Here is a 19,362-nt window from a genome sequence, read left to right on the forward strand (position 1 = left end):
TTTCCTTGATATTATGACAATGATTAAAAGCAGGTGAAGTGGTAAATCCTATACAAGTTAACAATTCTAGCTGAGGTTACAGGTTCTGCAATTTTCATTCTCTTTTTAAATTTGTTCAGAGGAAGCATTTAAAAGTGAGATCATCATTCAGTCCAACAGGTGTCATTGTGTTGAGTACTGCGATCCAGTACGTCTCTCTCAGAGTATAGTTTTGGCTGGAGGTGTTACATGTTCACATCCAATTAAGTGCAGAGTGGCTGTGGAGCCGTGTTTGATTTCATGATAGGGATTGGCTGTAGATGTTGTGATGCAGTTAATGAGGAAACTTTTCACCAGTTACAGTTACAGTGATTAATGGGCTTCATTTATATAGAGCTCTCCAATTTTTAACAACCACTCAAAGAGCTTTCCACTACACTACACTACCCATCCACACACTTCATACAGCACTTGTTCTACACATTGTGCTTCTGTAACACACACACACACACACACACTCACACACCAATGGTACATCACCAGGTTCATTATTTTGCCCAAGGACACTTGAACTGGAGGGGCCGAGGAACGAGCCACCCACCGTCCGATTAGTGGCCAACCTGCTCTACTTCCCCAGTCATGACTGCCCTTCCCACATCTGAAGCTTCCTTTTAGATGAAACAAAGTATGATTAGGTTTGGTAGATTGAAAAGTACAAGGTTGTCTCTGATTGTGGTCAGACTGATAGGAGGAGGTGGATTTAGTGATTTCATGGTTCTTCACTTAGGATGTGCCAGTGTCTGTCGATTATGTCCCAAAGTTTCTGACGACAGTGATTGAATTCAGTTGTGGAAGTTATTCTTTCTTCAGATTAAGAAACTCAAACTTTGAAGATATTACAGCATGGTTTTACGCTTCATTTATTATGGATATATGAAAATTTCTTTTATAGAATTTTGATTTCATCTCATCTACTTTGCATTTGAATTCATCTAGTACTGAGCCTTTTCTCCTTAGTCGTGAGATCTGTCCCTTTGGTATGTTTCGTTTCAAATGGCTTGGGTGGTTGCTGTTGGGGAGGATGATTTTGGGGTTCCATGGGCTTTCTGTAAATCAGAGTTTGAATGCATCCTTCCTTACTAGCTATTTTACTGGTGAAGTCCACTTGGCCGAAACATTAGCGTGTTTGTTAACATGTGCAGAATAAAGTGGTGAAATTCAGATTGTTCAACTTTGTCCTGAAGCTATGTGCATGCTGCGTTTTCACCTTTGGGTATTTAATGTTGGTACAGGTTTAATATGTCAGCACTGGTCTCCATATGATACTTAATTTTCTGTACCACAAGCAAAACTACAATGTTGTAAAGTTCTTGTACAGCTGCTTATGTCGACACAAACAAGATCTCGGACAGTTTTATTTATTTAAAAGAAGTCAGTTTCCCTTGACATTTCTCATTTAACAGTCTGTGACGGTAACCTCCCCCCTCTCTCCTTGTGTCCGTCAGGTTATGCTCCAGTGACGGGAATGTGCCACCCTGTGCGGAGCTGCACCCTCAACCACGAGGACGGCTTCTCCTCAGCCTTCGTCGTGGCTCACGAGACCGGACATGTGTAGGTTCCTCTTGTTATGTTGTTTCTTCTTTGTGTGTGAGGGTGTTGGAAGCTCCTCAACATACGCATTCCTCTTCCTAAGGTGACATTGCTTTGTAGTTGAGGGGAAATGACTGTCCTTCTGCTTTATACCACAGCTGCACATGTTACATCTCCCTGGGGCATTTTTTTTCTCCTTGTGATCTCTATATTAAGTGACACTGGGGACCTTTAAGGAGATTGGCCTTGAGCACTTTCACAACAAACATGGTAGCCTTTATTGAATTTCATGGTTTGTTTATTGAGCAAGTCAAAAAACACAAGGACTCAGCCAACGCTCGTAAGAGTTTGTCAGTTTATCTGTCCGCACACATAGTCCACATCTCCTGCAACATGCTTCACTTCTAAACTAAAGTTCACAAAAGCATCATACGCACGCACTCACATGAGCGGGAAGCGCAACAAGGGAAGTTGTCGTTAAACCTGCGACGACTGACCACAGGAAATATCACAAATTAGTATTTATATTTATTCACTGACTGAGAAAATGCATGGCAACACGCTGAATAGAGATTCAGTCTGAATAAGAGTCTCGTTGCTAGGCAACCCTCGTATCGCATGGAAAGGAATTTCGGGAATGTGACCATCAAAATGTGCAGGTTGAATTTGCCTTGCTCATTATTGCGGCAAAGAACAAGCAAGGAAACAGGAAAGAGGACTAAATTAAGGATGAAGCTTGGATGTATTAACAGCGATACACACAGGCTGCGTCCAAATTCACTCACTATTTGTGCACTACTTTCACCTGTCGCCTGTTTAGGACCCACAAAAGTTCTTGTTATTTTCTTGTTGACTGCAGAAAAATAATACACTTCTTAGTCTCTACTAACAAACAGAGCAAAGTAAAAATTCAGCTACGTTGTTTGAATATTGTACACTGTGAAATTTAAGCTCTGTTGTTTGTGGTGACCTCAAAGATTCTCACTAAGCAAGAAGAAAAAAGTAGAGAGAGTTTGAGGAAGGCTTCATATGAGCTGTGGCTCGGCACTGAAACCTGGATGGACTGGATTACACAATAATAAACTAGTCACGTAAGGTTGTTTTTCTGCTCTCTTGCTCTTTTCAAGCTATTTCACATTATCAAAAATAGAGCAATTATGCACATGTTGCAGGTGAAGGTCCCGATTCAAGTGCCTCAATCCAAACTTTTGAAACGAGCACCGTAGAAACATCAGGCAACAGAAATAATCAGAATTCTTCAGAACCACAAACAGGACTTTTTTTTTTTTTTTTTATCAGCCAACTTTTCAACAGCAACTGCAAAAATCCAAGCAGGCAAACAAAGTACAAAGAGCCGGGCTGAGGCAAAATCCAAAAAACACAAACAGAATCAGGACCAAAACAGGCAGGCAAAGATCAGAGTGCTGGAAAGCTAAGGCACATGGCACCAAGACAATCTGGCAGAGAAAGTGGAAACAGACTGGTGTATATACACTGGAGAGAGAACGAGGTGAGTGGGGAGGAGGAGCAGGTCGGGTGATGCCACAGGTGGGAACACGTATGACTGAATGATTGACAGGAAGAATGAGCAGACCGAAACTCAAGACCAGATATTTGAAGAGAAAAGTGAAGCTGTCCTTCAGCAGGAGCAGCTGCTGTTTGACAGAGTCAACGGGATGAGACGGTCCCTGAGCGAGACACCCAATCCTCCAACTTCACGCTTGTTGCTCTGTAGCTGTCCCTCGGGACAAGAGAGGATTTCATCTTCAGGGATCAATAGAGTTTGCCTGGAAAGAAATATATATAAAAATGTGAAACCTGGGGCTGTACTGTACACACACACACACACACGCACGCACACACACACACACACACACACACACACACAGTTTTCTTCTATTGAGAGGTGATCCTGGAGGATCCTTTGAATTCAATTTCCAGATTAAATAATTGTAAAGGGGGAAAAAAAAGCAATTCCCAAAATCCTGAGACAGCTTCTAAGCTTCTGCACTGAAGAGCAGCTAAGTGAAGGAAATAAAGAGGGTGTTTTTTTTTAAGTTTTCATTTTATTTTTAGTGTTACTAAGATGAGGAGATAAGAGGCAGACACAATAGAGATTTTAAGTACTGCTAGTGAAGCGCTATGGATCAGATTGTGCAGAGATGTACAGATATTCAATGGAAGTCTCTGCTGGAGGGATGAACACTTTTCTTCCAAAAGAGAGTCATTTGTTGTTGTGATGATGGTGGAGACACGTTGGTCCAAAATGTCCCATAGGTTTTCATTTGGGTTGAGATCTGGTGACTGTGAAGGCCACAGCATAAGCGTTGCATCATTTTCATCCCCCTCCTGCGAGTGGGGGGCGCTGTCATCCTGTGTAATGTTTCACCCGTCTGTCTGTGTGTGGCTGATTTTGTTCACAGATATGTTTTTGCATTTCAATCAGTAATCTTTCATTTTTCACAGCCTCAGTTTGTTTGGTTTCTGCTGAGTAGTAGTGAGTCCACAGACATAAGTCAGTCAGTGTGGTAGTGGTGTAGAGGTTGTTTGGAGCTTTTGCATATCAAAGCCAATTTATTCATCGTGAGGACTCCTGACAAAGTATAATGTAAATGAAGTGTAACCACGAGGATGTCATCAGCCTCTGACACTTAGATTATGACTTTTTTCAGTGGATAGTGCCAGTGGAGAGACGACAGGGAACGGAGGAAAGAAATGAAAGAAAGGTCTCCAGCTGGTCACCTCATTGTGGGGTTGTCTTCAGCTGCTCACAGTGTGTTGTCTAGTGTGGTGTGTTGTGAGGTCTGTGCTCTTCCCTGACTGCCAAAGCCTTAAAAATCTGAACAGGTTGGTTGGTAACAGTCCTTATATTTGGTTTGTTCAGTCTTCAGGTTTTTCTGGGTAGCTGGTGTCAACAGCTGCATCATAATCCCTTCATGCTCACTGAAGTGATGTTTTCTGCATGAGCTGGCCTCATCATCTTTCCGCCCTTTTCACTCTCCCTTGTAACCGTTGCTCAATTTTGTAAAGTTAAGCCACTTCAGACTGTGTACCTGGATAACGAAAGGCTTTTCCGTCACATGAAACTCCATGTCCACCTCTCTTAAACCCGTCCGTGCTCCAAGTCAAACACTCTGTAATGAATGGTTCCTTTTCTGGGGCTCCTTGTTAGCTCTTCGCCTTTCTCAAATGTCTTAACTATTACATTTTCACATTCCATCTTATAAAAATTTGTCCTAAACATCTGTACCATACATCTGTTGGATATTTGTTGGAAAACAAGCTACTTTATATCATAAAAGCCTCAGGAATACAATGTAAATGATCAACTTTCAAACCAGGAGTCATTATATTTCTGTGATGAGATCAGCAGTGATTGAGCTTCAGGATCTACCCCCCACACTGATGCCCTCAGTAATCAATAACAAAGGGTAAGAAATCCTAGACTTGCCCTCTTTGTTTTTAATTACCCAGCTCCCGTGGTAAGAACTTTTTATTTAACGGGACTTTTCAAAGATGGCACGAAGTAGCGTCAGATCATCATTTCCTCAGAAATTAATCCAACTGGAAGAATGAGGCAGCGTATTTAATCAACATAAGCCACCCTTTGTTCCTAGGTAACTGCACATCACATTAATCATGTGACGACAGATTTACGAAGAGTACACATTTAAGCTGTGACTATAGTTTTATAACAATAAAGTACGTTTCTGAAAATGTAGTCCATTTGAAAACATGCAGTACGTCCTGATGATATCTGAGACACATTATTATGCTGCTTGGAAACAAAACTTCAGCCAACAGAGGCTCAACAGCCTCTCAGAGGATCAAAAAGTCTGAGGGGACATGGATTTAATCAGCCGAGAAGAGAACAGAGGAGAGACGTGGTGACACTGAAGAAACACACTTGAGAAAAAACCAACAAAGAGGAAGTCATGAGCAAGCTGAGCCCAACACAGTCACCCACACAGCACACTGTGCTGACAGCCGGGTTGAGTCTTTGAGCATCTGTATCTGTCACAATGAGGTAGGACGAGTTCATGAGATTTGATCATTAGCTTAATCAACGCCTCTAAATTTGTCATATAAGACAGCCTTTGTTTGTGTGAAAGGTTCATTCACTATAAGAGTGAAAAGAAGAATCTCACAATGTCCTGTCAGAAACCAGCAAACAAAAACATAAGAATTAATCTGTCAATGACATGTCATCAGAGCAGCGCTGTTTTCCAACAGAGACATAGAAGCAATTAAATTAAATGCAAGAAAAACTTCTCTCTAAAGCAAAGTGGTCCATGACCAATATGCGAGGTCGTCAAGGGGCCGACCGTCACTGAGACATCAGACTAGAGAATATTAAAGCCCATAGAAGTTGATATTAAATGAATTTCTGTGTCATATTTAAACTCCAAATTCATTCAGAATAATCCACTATAATTCTATAGTCAATTCCCGTTTGTTCCTTACAAACATACTTAACCCTGAACTCATGCTTTAATTGAAAGCCCAAAGCAGATGAACTGTCACTATGATTTTCTGCAGTTTAATAGAACTTGCACACTTAGAATAGCACTTTAATATTAACTCAAACTTTCCTGATAAATGTTTTTTAACTGATGTCTGCTGGCCATTTAGAAATTAGTATTTCCTGTTGTCTGATGCTTAAGTTAACTAAATACAATAGATTATATGAATGGAGAGGAACTGTCTGCTCCTACTGTCATGCCAGGAGTGAAAGGACTAAAAAGACATAAATAGAGAAATAAATGTTCAAGGTTCAACTTGCCCTCACCCAGAGGTTTGCATAAAGATAATAACAATACTATGCTATAAGGCTTGATATTCTGTTTTTGCTGTATATGTGCAGAACATTCAGTTTAGTTCTCATCTACTTTTACCAATGACAGTTGATTTTATCTTCATGATACGATGATATGAGAATCTACTCACTCACCACACCACATCTACAGAGACATCATCTGGAAAAATAAAAATAAAAAAACAGATTAAAAGTTTTTATTTCTTAATCTTGCACATATTTGCAGAACACAACAAAATATCAGGAGCAGAGACAATTTAAAAGGCTGATAGAGGAGCAGCAGAACATTTCATGCATCTCTAAAAATAACTGAGCAGGAGTTTGAGTTGGTGACACTGGAGCATAGGATATCGACACCTCATCTGCTCACACAAGTGTTTATTGATGCTCACTGTATGTTGGCAAAACGTGACCTGTCATTCAGGGCAAGGACATTACAGCATGTGCAGTGGTGCACAATGAGCACATCATTGTCTTTGGTCAGGTCAGAGAACAGAAAAGAATAAATCCCTAATATCAGCTGAAAATCCAAAATGATTATTGGAAAAATGTTTTGAATCTATAAATTGTGCTGCAAACATGTTTTCTCACAACCACAAGGAAATGTAATGCTGTGTTTGCAGGTTTTTAAAATGACATTAGTGCGACGAGTATGACAGCCGCGTTTGTGATGGGAAGGACGGCCATGATGACAAATGATGCATAATGATTGGTAAAAGCCCAGAGGAGCAACATGAAACCAAAACACTAAACAAAGAGATGCAAACACCATCTGTCCGATTCATAAACCAATTATTTGAAGCTATTTGAGGGTGTATATTGCAAGTTGTCTGATATTAATAACAATTAAATGAATGACCTTGTAAGTCCCCCTCACATGCAACATGACAGCAGCAGAGTTTCTTCAGAATCTGGTCCTCGAAGATAAATCTACGTCAATCACTTTTCAATCAATTTTCACTCATTAAAAAGTCTATTTGGCAAGTATTTATCTGGCTTCAGTCACATGACCAAATAATTTCATAATAAATATTCTCTGCCTGGAGACTCTGCCTCCTTCAAAATGGCCGCCACTTTCTCCAACTGTGCAGGGGAGTTTGTTTGCTGAATCTGCTAGTGTGTTTTGTCAGAGTTGATGATGGTGTTGTTTGTGGTAGCATAGGCAAGATAAAGAAAATGGTGGTGTGAGGAGCAGTGATGGCTGGCATTAGGGGAGTGACTCTGGGACGCCAGTGATCACTGTCTAGCCTCCTGGAGGTGTTGTGGGACCAACTAGACGAAACACTGGTGAAAGGAGGTTCCCACCTGATGACCCCAAAGACATGTTAGTTATCACTGCTCATTAGTCTGTACAGCTAAATTAATAGTTATCATAGGACATGTTAAGCTTAGGGAGCTATTCACTGGGTCCATTTTCTGTAGCACAAGCTTTGTGTTTATCTTAAATAATCATGCTACATAACATTATTTGGAAGTATGGACGTTTATTCTTAACATTGGAAATAATAGTATTACAAAAAAAAAGAATCCCAACTCAAAGTCAACTTGTTAACTTTTGACCATCATCATGTTTAAGCATAAAATGTATGTATTGATCTTTGAATTGACAGTTCGATAAAACACCACCAAATCTCCACCCGCTGAATACTATGTAACATGGTTGAAAGCTCCAGAAAAAGCAAAGGCAGATATTGTGACCATTAATTGCTGTGTCACCAGTTGAGGTTTGTTTTTTTCAAACATTTTGAATATGTTCTTTGATCCTAGTTTTCTGTTCCTTGAGTAAAGTACATTGGGTCGTCTTCATAAAGTCCTGATAATGCTACGTGGTCCCTGGTTTGTTGCAGGTGATCCTCGGTCTCTTTCTCCTGTCATTTCCAGACATCCGTCGACTGTCCGCTCTCAACTAAAGGAACAAAATGTCCTTAAAAAGATGGATGGCATTTCAGTCGAACTCCTGCAAAATCTTGAGAATATTTTTCCATCGTCGGCTGTTTCAATTGTTACTGCCGTTACTTCTGTCAGATTTCCTTACTTGGTGTCAGTAGGTGCTTTCAGTGGACAGAAAGTGAAGAGATCCCTCTCTGGCCACCACATATTGCTCAGTGCTGAAGGCTTATACTACTTCATCTGCCTTCATTTAAATGTTTAAATTAAGTTTTGCAAAAGTATTTCACAAATGTTATTTTTTCTTATTCATGAGTTTTTGATTCAGCATCATGTCCCCTGGCTGAACAGAAAACTAATCATTTCTATTTTGCAAGTCTGTATCAGGGCACGTTATTCAATATATGCACAGCCCTTTAAGGGGAGTCACTGTTACTGTCTATGCTCTGTTCTTGTAGTCAATTACACAGGTCCAATAAAAGGTCCAGTAAAGTTGTGGGAAATCAACTGTGGGAAATACGCTGTCAGTTCAATACTTGACTTGGAAGTTACAAAAAAAATCAAGACTTTAAAAAGTCTGTTTTTCTTTTCTTCATGATAATGGGAGTGTGTCATCTAGTTCAATGTGACATTTGCATTCTTCTTTTTAAATGGATGAAGGTAAGACAGTAAATGTTTATTACTAAAACCTTCCTTGATTCTTGAAGGAAGCAGATTTTTTCCTTTTATGCCAAAATTTGAGACAATAGTGTGACAAGCCAACAACAACAAAGATGTTGAGAAATGTCTTTTCAAACGAAATACAGCGAGATTTTTATACTGAAGTAAAAGTTATTTGTTTACTAATAAATCAGGACAGGTTAACCATCACACTTCCAAAGTCTTTCTCTTCAATAAAATGGAAATGATTTCTCGTCCCCAAAGAGAGACTAAAGGAATCATATATTTTCATTGTCATGAAATATTTTGAAATATCAAGAAAGATGGAAAGGAAAGTTGGGGTGTAAGATACTATTATTATAGAGGAGTTAAGCTGAATGTGAAACATCTTAGAAAATACTACTTGGATACAATTTTTTATATAATTTGTTTGTTTTTTTCCACTTCTGGCCACCACAAGATAATACAAGATTATATATTATGAATCATTGATATAAAAGCATCTTATTTACTTAAAACTCCTTGGGGATTTGGTGTACGTTGATATCTTGCAGCTGTGTAAATATCTGCTTGTCTCTCCCTGTGGGAGCAGGTTGGGCATGGAGCACGACGGCCAAGGCAACCGCTGCGGGGATGAAACGACGATGGGCAGCGTGATGGCTCCTCTGGTGCAGGCGGCCTTCCATCGATACCACTGGTCCATGTGCAGCGGACAGGAGCTGAAGCGATACATCCAGTGAGTTCACTTTTGCAGCTCAGTGAGTGGGTGCAAAGAAACACCCAGTATTTTTGTAGAGGTGGCACTGCTTTAATATATCTTTAAAGATTTTAGTTAGTTCTTAGTATTTTGGTGTGTTACCATATTGTGAGTTGGCAGCAGGAATCAGGTGGCCTGAATGAATGAGGATGTAATATGACTAGAGAGTCACATGCATTTTCTAATTAAAATTACGGCTTTGATCTGAAAGCAATCAGAGCTCATACCTCCATACAAAGCCAACTAATTCACTAAAGATGTCAATTCAACACCAGAAAATGTTCAATCGTATTCTGCACCTGCATTGAAATGTATGTATTGATAGAAAATCCTGCTAACTGTCTGATGGGAAGCATCGTTTTTGTAGAACTATTAACTCCTTCCAGCAAATAGCAGAGTTATTAGAGAATAAATTGTACCAAACTACGAGTTATGACTATTTAAAGGTCCCATATAAAGGAACATATGTCCATGTCTTATTTGATTATAAAGCAGGTCTAGGTTCTAGATCAATACTGTGAAAGTATCAAAACACTCAGTCCACAGAGAAATGCAAACAGCCTGTATTCAGAAACTGAGCCTTAAAACCAGCTGTCAGGACCTCTGTAACTTTGTGATGTCACATCAAAGCAGTCACCACTCTCAGCCACACCCCAAGCCCCGCCCACCTGGACCCACCATCCAGCCTCGCCGGATTTGGTTTCTCTGAGTGTTTACCTGAAATCTGCTATGTTTTTATTTAATCACTCAGAAAACAGTCAGCCAATCAGAAGAGAGGCTCAGAGCTCAGAGTTTTCAAGCTTAATGCTTTCATGCTTTATAAACACCACATGGTGTCACTCTTTACCCCACACACATAAGTTTTTCTTTGACCATAGCCAAACTTTCTGACAATTTTCACTGAAATTTGTGAAGTACTTTCTTTTTTAGATATCTTGCCAACTAACAGACAAACAAATACATTTTCTGAAATGAAAACATAAGCTCCTTGGGAGAGATGTCATTATATTTCATTCATTTAAATTTAAAATGATTTTGAGCAGATAACATGAGTCTGGAAACCAACCTCACTGCGCCTGAAAAAAACGTGACCTGTTTAAAAAGCAGAAGTAGATGAAGCTAATGCTGTTTCTCGTCAATTCACCTCGCTTCAGTATTTGAAATATCTTGGATGTAAAACAGCTTCATGTCATTTATAAACAGCAAAGGCATCCGTGGCTGATGTTGGGTTCACAGACATCAGGTTTTACACATAGCTGTAAAAGAATCGAACGTTCAGCAGAGTGTGAACGCCAAACTATTGACAGTGCATAAAAGGAGATGACAGTGGCAACATGCGATCAATCGGCCATACAGTATGATGTTCTTTACAGCAGCTCCCGGCTATTATAAGTGGATGTGTTGCAGAGAAAAATCCATGTATTGTATGAAAACTGTTAGTGCAGAATGATAATGTTGCTGAGGGGGCAGCTGCTGCGGTGCAATGTATGAGATGTTGTTTACAGGCACAGTATGCCTCGTCTGACTATGAGCAGTGTTTAGCTCTGCCCCTTGCCTTAAAAGAACAGCTCAGCTGGGGTTCACTGGTACTGAGCCACTTTTCACCACCTTGCCACATGCTGCCAAATATGCCCCTAAATCTACAAGAAAACAAGGTGTTGCTGAATTTCTGCAGCAATTAGTGAGACTATTCACAGGTATCAGAGTGGTGCACATTCACTTAAGTGAGCAATTAGGAGCCACATGACAACAGTGAATTGTAGCGTATTTTGCTGCTCACTTTGAGCTGAACTCAAAATACTGAATCCGGATGTATTTAATCTGCTTTCTATTTTCAAAACATGGCTTTCTTTTGATTTGTTAGCTATTTAATAAGGTCATAAATTAAAGTGCATGATTCCTCTTCAAGGCTCAGGCAGGTTGAAAACACAGAATGGAGATAAAGTAATGGGAACTTATTAGTTAATAAAAACCTGTCAACAGGAGAAACTCAGAGCATCAGATGGATGAATATGGAAATGTGCATTATTCTGAATTTATAAAGGCAGCAGGAAAACATGGAGGAGCTCTGGAGTTTTTATTAACAAATTAGCATTTATTAGCAAATTAAAACAGGAGGCATCTTAATGAAATGTATTTAAAGAGGGATTGATGATAAGCCTGTTATAAATAAAGGCATGTTACTCTGCATTTGAGTTAAGTGACACTAGTGTTCCTTTTTTTTTCATTTGACAGCACCTATGACTGTCTTCTGGACGACCCCTTCAAACATGACTGGCCACAACTTCCTGAACTTCCCGGCATCAACTACTCGATGGACGAGCAGTGTCGATTTGACTTTGGAGTGGGCTACAAGATCTGCACTTCAGTGAGTACAGCTTCCGTTTAGTGGGCACCTGCAGAGTGCAATGAGTCAGTGAAGCTCAGTCGTGAAAAAATTGGAAAAGAGAGAAGCCATAGAAACTTTCCTCACTCTCAAAGAGCTGAGAAAAATAAAATGTCATCAAACTCAAAGTTTCTCAGGCTTTAGAAATGAAATGGGTCTTAAGGTGAGCGGACAGAAAAGTTCTGTAGAGCTGTTTGCAGAGAGACGTGTAGATGAGGAAGATGGCACCTCTCCAAGAAAATTTTAGACATCAGCAGATTGAGCACTAGAAACACATATCTGCTCTTTTCATCGCAGTCACATGCTCTGTCTGTCACACATTCTGTCACTGTATTCTTTCATCAGTGCCGTTTTTCTTCTTCTTTCACTGCTCACATCACCTACACTATGATGTATGTCTAATTTTATAAAAGGAAGATTATGCCAATCAGAGCAGTGATCTAACAGACATAAAAAGTCACTCTTACACAATGCAAAATACTGGAAAATTTTATCATTTCCTACTAGACAATGTGTGTGTATAAGGAATGAGCAGAGGCTGTGGCCTAAAATGATAACTAAGATCTTCAATTTGAACCAAGGTTGAAATTTCTGGGGAAGTATTTTGAATTTCAATGGACCACAACAGACAGCAGACACTTGTCCAGCCTCAGTAGGGCTGAAAGCTGCTTCATTTGATTTCAGTATATAAACAAATCAGAGTCAGACAGCAGCCACCTGAGGCTTCATTCTTTCTTATTGTGTTTTGTTGCAGTTAGCACTTTGCAATTAATCTCAAGGTTACTTTTTGGTTTGCATTTTTTGTATTTATTTAAAATGACAACCTTGCCAGGACCAGCCACTTCAAATAACATTATTCACTTTTTCTTCAGCACCTGATGATTTTATAAAACTCCAGCAGGTGCTGTATCCAGAGCCATTACCAGTGGTGGAAAAAGTATTAAGAGCCTTTACTCAAGGCTGCTATAATCAATACTGGTCACAATATGTAATCAACTCTGGTCAGTGAGGGGTGATTACATATTGTGTCATCAGCAAATATACTGAGCCCAGTCCCGGCAGACACACGCAGCACGCTCTGTACACCCTGAATGGCTGGCACACAGAGAGAGATGGTAAAAATACGATTTTATCCATTTGAAATAGAAAATCAATATGTGGCCTCTACAAATGAATCAATGTACTGGTAAAAATGCTCCATAGCAAATAAAGGCCTGCATTTAAATCTTTACACTACACCTAATTTACACTTATTTACATGCTGTCAGTCTGAAAAATAACCTGTCGCTACAACCATTAGACAAATGTAGTGGACTGAAAATTAGAATTTTAGTTGAATAGAAGTAGTAGGAGATACGCCACAGATATGTTATGACATTGCTGCTGTGAAGGTTTGGGTAGGTTTTGTAAAAGATCATGTTTGGGTTCAAATAAGTGCGTTCGTTAAGGTCAGAGTACCTATGTTGTTATGGTTACAATAATAACAGGTGGTTAAGGTTGTGAAATGATCATGGTTGCGGTTCAAAGAAACAACATTCACTGTTGAACTGAGAAACTAACAACTGTCTCCGGTGTCAAAGTCCTAAGTTTGGTCGAGCCAGCCACCGTGACCTCCACTCTACCTGACTTCCACCTTTGCTCTCGTCATTATTATTACAGCCACTAGAGGTCACTGTCACTTGAACATACACATGTTGTTTCGGGGCATTTACTGAAACAACTGCTGGATATAACTTAACATTAAAACATATCTATCAGTCATGACATGACATGACACTTACCCTGTAAAGACTCACCGATTGGATCATCTAACATCAGGAACGGTAAAGTTCACCACCATTGAGCATGATCAATTCACTTCCAGCACTCTCAAGGTCAGCAGATAACAACTGTTTACCCCAAAGGCTTCCCTTGTGTTCAAAACTCCAGCCTCAGATAATGACCAAGTAGAAGTCTGAATTGACTTCTATTGGAAAATTGATCTGGCCCATCCAATCCAAAGTATTGTTCAAATTAACAATTGATGTGTGAATCAATCAGGCACTGTAGTGTTCAGAATGGAACTGTTGTTGAACAGTTTGCTAACATGTTCAGTATTGACTTTTTTTGCAAGTTGCCAAATACGTAAATTAACAAAATATCCTTGTTATGTTAATAGAAAAACTAAAATAGAAATTTAGTTGCAATTATGTTTCCTTCAAAGTGTATATTTGAATTGTGTTGAATTGAATACATCGCACTGTTAATTAGATAACTGTACTGTATTTTCTGACAGTTTATAGACCTATAACAAACAATCAAAAGATGAATGAGCAGGTTAATTCTAATGAAAATAATCATTAGTTGCAGCCTTAATTGATTAATCTGAATGATTAGTCAACATCAGAAGGAAGGGCTTAATGATATGATGTAACATTTGTATCAAGATCAGTCACATTAACAATACATGTAACAGCAATTATTGTAAATCGATGCACTTCTTATGTTAGCACGCTTCTGATATACTCTTCCTGTTCTTCAGTCAGGACACTGATGTCCCATTCATTTCAACAATAAGGCACATTTCAGTTTGCCATAGTGTCTCTTATCAAGTGACGTTCAGACACTAATCAATCAATCGATAGGCTTTACTTGGCGATTGAAAACTGAAGTCATATGTGATATGATACCATACCGAAACCCCACAAATCCCCTGGGAACCAACACAAACATGCATTTAATGAAACATTTGCATACAACTAAGCATGAACTCAGGTTGTAGTTTGAACTTCTGGTTAGATTTCATTAGCTGTTCTAGTAATTGTCCGAGGTTATAGGTTTTAAAAATGCAATAAAGATCCATAATGTCTGTAATTTGATCAATACAGTTTATTCTCCAACATCTTTCTGCCTTTTTTTTACCTCTTTCTGCTGCTTCTTCTGAGTCAGACCAACACCAGAAACATCCTAATAGCAGCAATCTCTTACTATTGCGGTTACCCTGAAGAGATTGCTGGCAATCACACAGCTCATTTTGAATTCTGACTGTGGGCAAATTAAAAGAAATTAAAGGTGGTATTGAACTGATCTGAAAATCAAAGTATTCCGTCCTCAGTGTTAAACATGAACCTGACAGGGGTGCCTTGTAGGATTTTATGGAGCACAAATTCTTTCAGCTTCACTCAGCTTCTCTCAGCTTCACTCAGCTTCTCTCAGCTTCTCTCAGCTTCTCTCAGCTTCTGTGCTGTAAAAGTCTCAGTCTGCTAAGACTGAATCTTAAAAACATGAGAGATTTATGTGAACACTGTAAAAACACTCATACACTGATCAACCCACAATCACAGATTGTTGTGTGGCCTCAGACCAGTCAGACCATCACCAAAAGCACCTACATTGAGCATGTGAGCGTCAGAACAATGGAGCACTAGAAAAAGGTTGCTTAGTCTGATGAATCATGTTTTCTTCTACATCATGGGGACCACCGGGTGCATGTGCCTGGGGAAGAGATGGCAGCAGGATGCACTATGGGAGGATAAGAAGATAAGGCAACAGAGGCAGTGTGCTGCTCTGGGCGACGTTCTGCTGGGAAACCTTGGGTCCTGACATTCATGTGGTTGTTACTTTGATACGCACCACCTACCTAAACATTGTTGCAGACCAACACTCTTTCATGGCAACAGTATTCCCTAATGGCAGTGGCTTCTTTCAGCCCGATAATGCACACTGCCACACTGCAAAAAATGTTCAGGAATGGTTTTGAGAATCATGAAGTTCAATGTGTTGACTTTGCCTCCAAATTCTGTGGGATCTGCTGAAAAACAAATCGGATCCATGAAGGAAACTTCCAGGACTTGTGGAGTCCATACCTCGACGGGTCAGAGGACCTACACAATGTTAGGCAGATGGTTTTAATGTTGTGACTGATCGGTGAAAATGCCTGTGTAAAAACACACATGCACATATACACTGCAGCACTAGGCCCATTATCACCAACATAAAACTGTCTGCTCGCCTCATCGCTGCATAAACTGAGGAACTTTGAGAGAGAAAAAAGAAGAAGTAGGTTTGAGGATATATATTTGTCTGTCAAACATTGACAGTGCCTGGTAGAATAAAAGAAGAATTGGTATTAAGATTGCAGTATGCAGGTATATATTTTGTGCTTTTGTGAAGGTTAATACCTTTTTTACAGTTTCAGACCTCAAGCATGTTAGAAAAAAAGACTTCCATGCTCAGTATTTTCTGGTCAGGTTGGAGCTGAATATTTTCTTAAAAGGGGAATTCCTACACATTGAATCAGTCTCTGCAGACTTTCATCAGAATATATTCTGGTGATACATGTAATGAAACCAAGAGCAGCGTGGAAAGATTGAAGCATTCAGCCTGTTGAGTCTTCTGGTTTTCTGAATATGAGGAATATTTGCCAAGCTGCTGTAATAATCTTGTTTCAATTCACCTCTGTGACACGAGACTAAATGACATGTTATGCCAGGTATTTATTTTCAGTGTGGTGGCTGTGACAATGGATTGACCTTATATTTGAAAGTTAAATATATTTTCTTTGATTTCACGATTGACTCAGACTGGCACACCAAAACCCAACTATAATGATTTGTAGAACAGTACATGAAACATTAACATCTGCACATTAATTATAGTTATATAATTTTGTAATATTGTAATGTCATTTTTATTTACACTATTCAATTAGGGATTCAGTGATGATTTTATTATCGTAGTTTGTGAGGAAAAGCCGTATCAGAAACACCTTTTCATATTAAAGTCCACAGCTACGACAACAATGTAGCTACATTCTCAAAAATGACCATATAAGTCTATAACTACAGGTTAATACAGATAGAGAGAGATTCGAATTCAGACTGGACAATACAGCAGAAAATACAGCACCAGACAAATTTGAATTTCAGTGGCGTTTTCTTTCACCAAATGTTTTTGTAATAAAATCCTGTAGCTCTGAGCTGAGCACACAGACTTTGATTACTTTAATTAGTGTCTTAGAATTTTAGTTGAAACCAGAGCAGAAAATAAATTTTAAAAAAACAACAGTATCCTCCTAAACAAACTCAGTCTAACTTCCTGTTGTCTTTTGCCTACTGCTTATGCTTCAAAACTTTTCCTGGTGTTTCGACTGGACTTACTGGGAGCTGTTCTGGGAGCTGTGGTTCTGAACCCACTCTGCTGCTGTGCTCCTCCTGTCTGTCGTGTGCAGAGTTACTCCTGCACATTTATTTGAAGCATTTAATTTTTTCTGGATTTTAACTTCTTTTGTCTGAGCTTTTCAGCCGGACCTTTATGTTTTGTTATTCATGTAAAATGAATCAGCAACAGCGCGCTGCCGCCTCAGTGTTTCAACAATGATAAGGATACAAACACTCAAAGCGTGTGGGCGGAGCTCTTGGATCAAACAGAACATCATTTCCTGAACAGGGAGACAGACATGAGGGAGATGATGGCCACACAGAACCAGAGTGGGCTGCTCAGCCTCCTGCAATGGGTCTCTCACCACAACACAAGACACATCTCTCACTCTCTCTCTCTCTCTCTCTCTCTCTCTCTCTCTCTCTCTCTCTCTGTGTCTCTCTCTCTCTCTGTGTCTCTCTGATGTTTTTTTTTTCCACTTTGTGGTGGCACCATCAAGAAAAGTCCCAGTTTTCTCGATGGCCACTCCAGCTCCTGCTAGCTGAAATGAAAGTATTGACCTGCAAACCGTGATTACTGGTCTGCTGTGGGTAAAATAGCATACACGGAGACACTCCAAATGGAGTCCCCACATGACCAAAATAATACCACAATTAACTTTTTTTTTACCATCGAGGGAGCTCCTCTTACATCAACAACAATTTTGGACAATTAAGGTCACCCTCTGTTTTTAGCTCGAATTAACCGACATGAATGAGGTGTTTGATCAGGCAATTTCTGGGACCCCTCTGTTGGTAAACAAAGAAACCAAAAAGAAAACAGAGAGCCAGAGCTGCAATTCTAGTGATGGAGCCACTGTACAGCAACTGTGTAAACATAGAGCCACTCGCCCAAGCAATTGGACGAGGAGACATGGCTGCAGCAGACATGTTGAGAGATTGAACTCAATTAGAGTTTCATCTTAAAGTTTTTTAGTTCTTTCAAGTCCCGATAAATGAGATGGACAAAGGAAGGAGTCCTAAATCAGTGACCCCAATCTAAAACACTTCTGCTCTATTGTTAGTATTCCTGGTGTCATGAAAGTGTTTTAGTGAAACCAGGTTCTTTTAGAAGTAATGAACAGCACGTTTAAACAGATTAATAATACTGATGATTACAGGTCTGTATTCATCTAATACAGAATTCCCACCAGTCCAGTAATGACAGGTTTGACTAGAAAGCACTTACAGTCTTCAGATACATCCAGCAAAATACACCTAATAATAGACAATGATGCTGATAGTCTGAGAATCCAGTTCAGTAATATTACATTATCACACTGCTAGAGTGCCTCATGCTTGATATGTGCATGTCCAGAAGTCTTTGGATTCTGTTCATATTGGACATTGAAAAGTTCACAGTTAAGGTCCAGCTCTAATGTTCAAGTTCTTTTTTATGTAGTGAAGCAGAAAGCTGTATTTTATTTGCCTGATCCATACAATATCCTCACCATGGCTGCATCAACTTGCTCAAGAGCCTCCTGAGGCTGAAATTATTTCTCCATTCTCCGTTCATTGTGTACATTATTCACAGAGTAATATGTGCTCCCAGGTTCAGGAAAGGTTTAATAAAGCAGCATCAACCATTGCCTGGTTGGTATTCCTGCCATAACAACAGTCTTTCTATCTGTCAACAAAATCAGGATGCAACAATGTGTTCAGGATTTACAAGAATTTTGCAGCCGTGAAAAAGCGCAACAGAATGAAAAAAGACAGGGCTGGCATGTAGGAAAGTGGCGTGTCGACCAAGATGCAGGTGTGTCACTTCACATGATGCGGTGTTGGTCTGTGTTCCCCTCAAGGAGAGAAGTCAGATTCACGTAATGAACACCAACAAAAAGGAAACATTGCATTTGGCTGAGATACAATGTTATAATCTTTTAGCACTCTTCAAAACTAAGCACATTGTTTTCAAAGTAGAGATTTACAGTATTAGTGGCAGAAAGATCAGCTACAGTAATAAAAATCGGTTTAGGAAATTCAGTCTTTGCTGCAGCAGTGGTGAGTTCAGCGGGACTATAATTACACAAACAGAGTGGAAAATAAGCACAGCCATAAAATAAGGTAGGTGATTATTAAGTGGAAGGAGCCTGTAAACATTTTCAGCAAC

General features: G+C 39.5%; 1 protein-coding gene across 2 annotated transcripts in view; it reads left to right on the plus strand.

The window, feature by feature from the left end:
* adamts3 (ADAM metallopeptidase with thrombospondin type 1 motif, 3) overlaps window positions 1-19,362 on the plus strand; it is a 136,145-nt gene that overhangs the window by 77,544 nt on the left and 39,239 nt on the right. For both annotated transcript variants that reach the window (XM_023414303.2, XM_087176070.1), the window contains exons 8-10: window positions 1,485-1,590; window positions 9,525-9,668; window positions 11,925-12,057. In XM_023414303.2, coding sequence (XP_023270071.1) covers window positions 1,485-1,590; window positions 9,525-9,668; window positions 11,925-12,057 — 383 coding nt within the window. The remainder of the gene's footprint in view (window positions 1-1,484; window positions 1,591-9,524; window positions 9,669-11,924; window positions 12,058-19,362) is intronic.

Source organism: Seriola lalandi, unplaced genomic scaffold, assembly GCF_002814215.2.
Source record: "Seriola lalandi dorsalis isolate HSWRI2012SDOR001 ecotype SW California unplaced genomic scaffold, Sedor1 jcf7180002054524, whole genome shotgun sequence".
NCBI lineage: Eukaryota > Metazoa > Chordata > Actinopteri > Carangiformes > Carangidae > Seriola > Seriola lalandi.